We start from the raw sequence: 3,890 nt of genomic DNA on the forward strand, positions 1-3,890 counted from the left end.
AATTTATACATTTATACAATTGTAAATTTATTCATATACATTTATACTTATATATCTGCATATACACCAATATCTATCTATCTATCTATTTATGTGTTCATACATGTGTATATATATATTTATACCGAAGTATGTTTATATACATTTATTTATGTATTTGTGTGAATATATATTGTATGTGTGAAAACGTATATATATTTATGTATATATATATATATATATATATATATATATATAATATATATATATTAATATATATATATATATATATATTTATATTCTATATATATATATATATATATATACATTTATATATATTATACAATGTAATATTCATTTAACATATGTAATATGATATATATGAATATGTGATATAAAATATATATGTATATCATATCTATATTTAACAGATATATATATATATATATATATATACATATATTATATATATATAATTATATATATATAAAATTTTAATTTTAATAAAAAATTTTTTATAATATATATATATATAGGAATATACATCTGTGGAAATATCTTTAATATCCATATATGAAAATAGGTTTATTATGTATATATATGTATATGCATATTAATTTTTATATGTAGATAGATGTAAGTATATATTAAAATAAATAAATATATATATATAGATATTTTATGAATATATATTTATATATATGTATATTTATATATATATATGTATGTATATATATTCATTTATTTATATGTATATATATGCATGTATATGTATATATATGCATTTGTGTATATATATGTATATAAGTGTATAGTTATGTATATGTGCTTAAGATTTGTAATTTTTAGCATTGATGTTTAAAGCAGTCTGTTATTTTTGTTCATTTTCCATTTAACAGTGTGATGATGAGTTTCCTGGTGCCGGGATGGCATTCAGCCCACTCACGGGCACGAAATAGTCGGGCATTGGAGTCAGCATCAAAGAATGAGCTCAGCGAGATGTCCACGAAGATACATGCCTGGAAATTAAAGAGGAGCTGCTTGATTATGGAGATGAAATAAGAAATGGTGTGTGTAATGAGATATGTGATTTACTGAAAGCCGATTTCTGTCAAAACCTTCATGGATCTAAGACTGGAGGCACATGCATAGACTCATGTAACTTGGTCAGGATTGTAAATACATGTCAAAAGTTGCAATTTGGTGGCGCAAGGAATGTGGGAAGACGTGTATCAGTGGGGTTCAGTGATGTAGAGGGAAAGACTGAAGAGGAAACACAACTAAAAGTGGAATCCACAAGGAAATGTTTTGCATGTGAGGTGTGTGGCAAGGAAGTGTCTCAAAAGAGTCACATTAACTTTCACATGGGTTTCCACACAATGGAAATGCCATACAACTTGCGAGATTTGCAATAAGACATTCCCATCCAAAAGCGATTTAGAAAAACATGTTGTACATACAAAGGAGAAGCTATACAACTGTGAGATATGCAGCAAGGCCTTCCCATATGAACCTAGTTTTTTTAATCATATGTTAATGCATACAGTGGAGAAACGATACAGCTATGAAATTTGCAACAAGTCATCTCACGAAACACAATCTGGTGAAGACATGAGGAGTGCATACAAAGAAGAAGTCATATAGCTGTGACATTGCAGTAAACATTTTCTGAGAGAAGGGGTCTTGTAAAACACATTAGGGTGCAAACAGAAGAGAAGTCATACAACTGTGAAATTTGCAACAATACCTTCTTATGGAAATATAGTCTGGTGAGGCATATGAAAACACATACATATAGCTGCGAGATTTGCAATAAAGACTTCTCAGCTAAATCTAGCCTAGTAATCTACATGAGAGGACACACAAAAGAGAAACCATACAACTGTGATATTTGCAAGAAAGCCTTCTTATGGAAAAGTTATCTGGTGAGGCACATGAGAACACATACAAAGGAGAAGCCACACAGCTGTGAAATTTGCAAGAAGGCCTTTTCTAAAAGAAGTCATCTTGTAATGCACATTAGAGTACACACAAAAGAAAGGCCATACAACTGTGAAATTTGCAACAATACCTTCGCATGGAAAATAGTTTGGTGAGGCACATGAAAATACATACAGTTAATAAACCATACAGCTGTGAGATTTGCAATAAAGCCTTTTCTGAGATAGGCCATCTTGTAAAGCACACTAGAGTACATACAAAGGAGAAGCCTTATAACTGCAAGATTTGCAACAGTGCATTTTCACGAAAAAATAATCTGGTGAGACACATGAGAACACATACAAAGGAAAAGCCATACAGCTGCGAGATTTGCAATAAGGCCTTTTCTGAAAGAGGTCACCTAGTAGCGCACATTAGAGTACACACCAAGGAGAAGCCATACAGTTGTGAAATTTGTAAGAAGGACTTCACAGAAAAATCTAATCTAACAAGGCATGTGAGAGTACATACAAAGGAGAAGCCATACAAATGTGAGATTTGTAACAAGAACTTTTCGCTTAGAGCTAATCTAGTGAGTCATATGAGAATGCATACATAGGAGAAACCGTACAGCTGTGAGGTTTGTAACAAGGATTTTTCACAGAAAAATCGTCTGGGAAGTCATATGAGAGTACATACAAAAGAGAAGCCATACAGCTGTGAGATTTGCAACAAGGCCTTCTCATAAATCTGATCCATATGAGAGTACTTATAAAGGAGGAGTCATAGTGCTGTGAGATTTGTAATGTATTTTCATGGAAACAGATTATGACGAATCACATGAGAGTAACAATTAAAAGGTGTACATTTCCTCTTGACATTAATAGGAAAGAAATTTTCTAAATTTTGCAGAATCTCTTTATATATATATGTGTGTAGATAGATAGATATATAGGTATATATTACACCTTAATGTGTAGTTCTTTTTAACCATAAACTTTTATACATTATGACTGGTATTTGAGTCCCCACAGAATATTTATTTGGGCAAACTCATGTCACTGATCAGAGCAGTCAACAGCTACTCCTGGTCATAGCATTTAAGGAAGCTGCTCCTCTGCCACTTAATATGGTGAATGGAAGTTGTTGGCCATTTTAAAGGGATTTTTTTTTTGACCAAATTTTTTAAATGAAGGGGTACAAAAGGTTTTGACATTTTTTTTTTTAAGGAAAAAAATTTTCTATTTTGAAAATTTTTTTCTTTTTATTTTATATTAGATATTTTTTATTCTATTTAACCGTTTCCTATCTTTTTAATAAATTTTTATAATTATATTATTTATAAGAATTTTTTTGGGGTTGTTGTGGGTGTTTGGTATGTTTTTGGGTGTTTTGGTTTTTGTGTTGGAGTGTTGGTTTGGGTTGCTCTTGCGGGTTTTGGTTTTTGGGGTTTTAAATGTGTTTTGTTTTTATGAAAGTTTTTTAATGTAACTATTCCATTTTTAAAATTAAAACTAAAATTTTTTTTTTCTTTATACATTTCTACTTTTTTATTTTGGCAATATATCATTTAAATAAAATTATTATATTATTATTATATATATTTTTTTATTATATATAAATTTTTTTGTTTTTTTTTTGTATGTTTTTGGGTTTTAATCTTTTGTTGTTTTGTAATTTTTATGTAAATTTTTATCAGTTTTTTGTTTTTTAATTCCCTACATAAAAACCCCCCCCCAACACCCCTTTTTTTAATTAATATCTTTATATTTATTATATTATATATTTTATATATATAAATATATATAATATATAATATATATATATTAAATACTATTTTTATTATATATTATTTTTTATTTTTTTAAAATTTTTTTTAAATATTATATTATAAATATAATATATATATATATATATAATTTTATATATTTTAACTTTTTTTATTTATACACTTTTTTTTTTTTTTTTTTATGAACATTAAGAAAATCCCA

General features: G+C 27.9%; 1 protein-coding gene across 1 annotated transcript; it reads left to right on the forward strand.

The window, feature by feature from the left end:
• Positions 1–2,056: 2,056 nt before the first annotated feature.
• Positions 2,057–3,050, forward strand: LOC119568564 (zinc finger protein 570-like). Its single transcript, XM_037917106.1, has one exon. It carries the CDS (start codon positions 2,057–2,059, stop codon positions 2,516–2,518), a length of 462 nt encoding a protein of 153 aa, XP_037773034.1. The 3' UTR covers positions 2,519–3,050.
• The last annotated feature ends 840 nt before the right edge of the window (positions 3,051–3,890 follow it).

This window comes from Penaeus monodon, chromosome 44, assembly GCF_015228065.2.
Source record: "Penaeus monodon isolate SGIC_2016 chromosome 44, NSTDA_Pmon_1, whole genome shotgun sequence".
Classification (NCBI taxonomy): Eukaryota; Metazoa; Arthropoda; class Malacostraca; order Decapoda; family Penaeidae; genus Penaeus; species Penaeus monodon.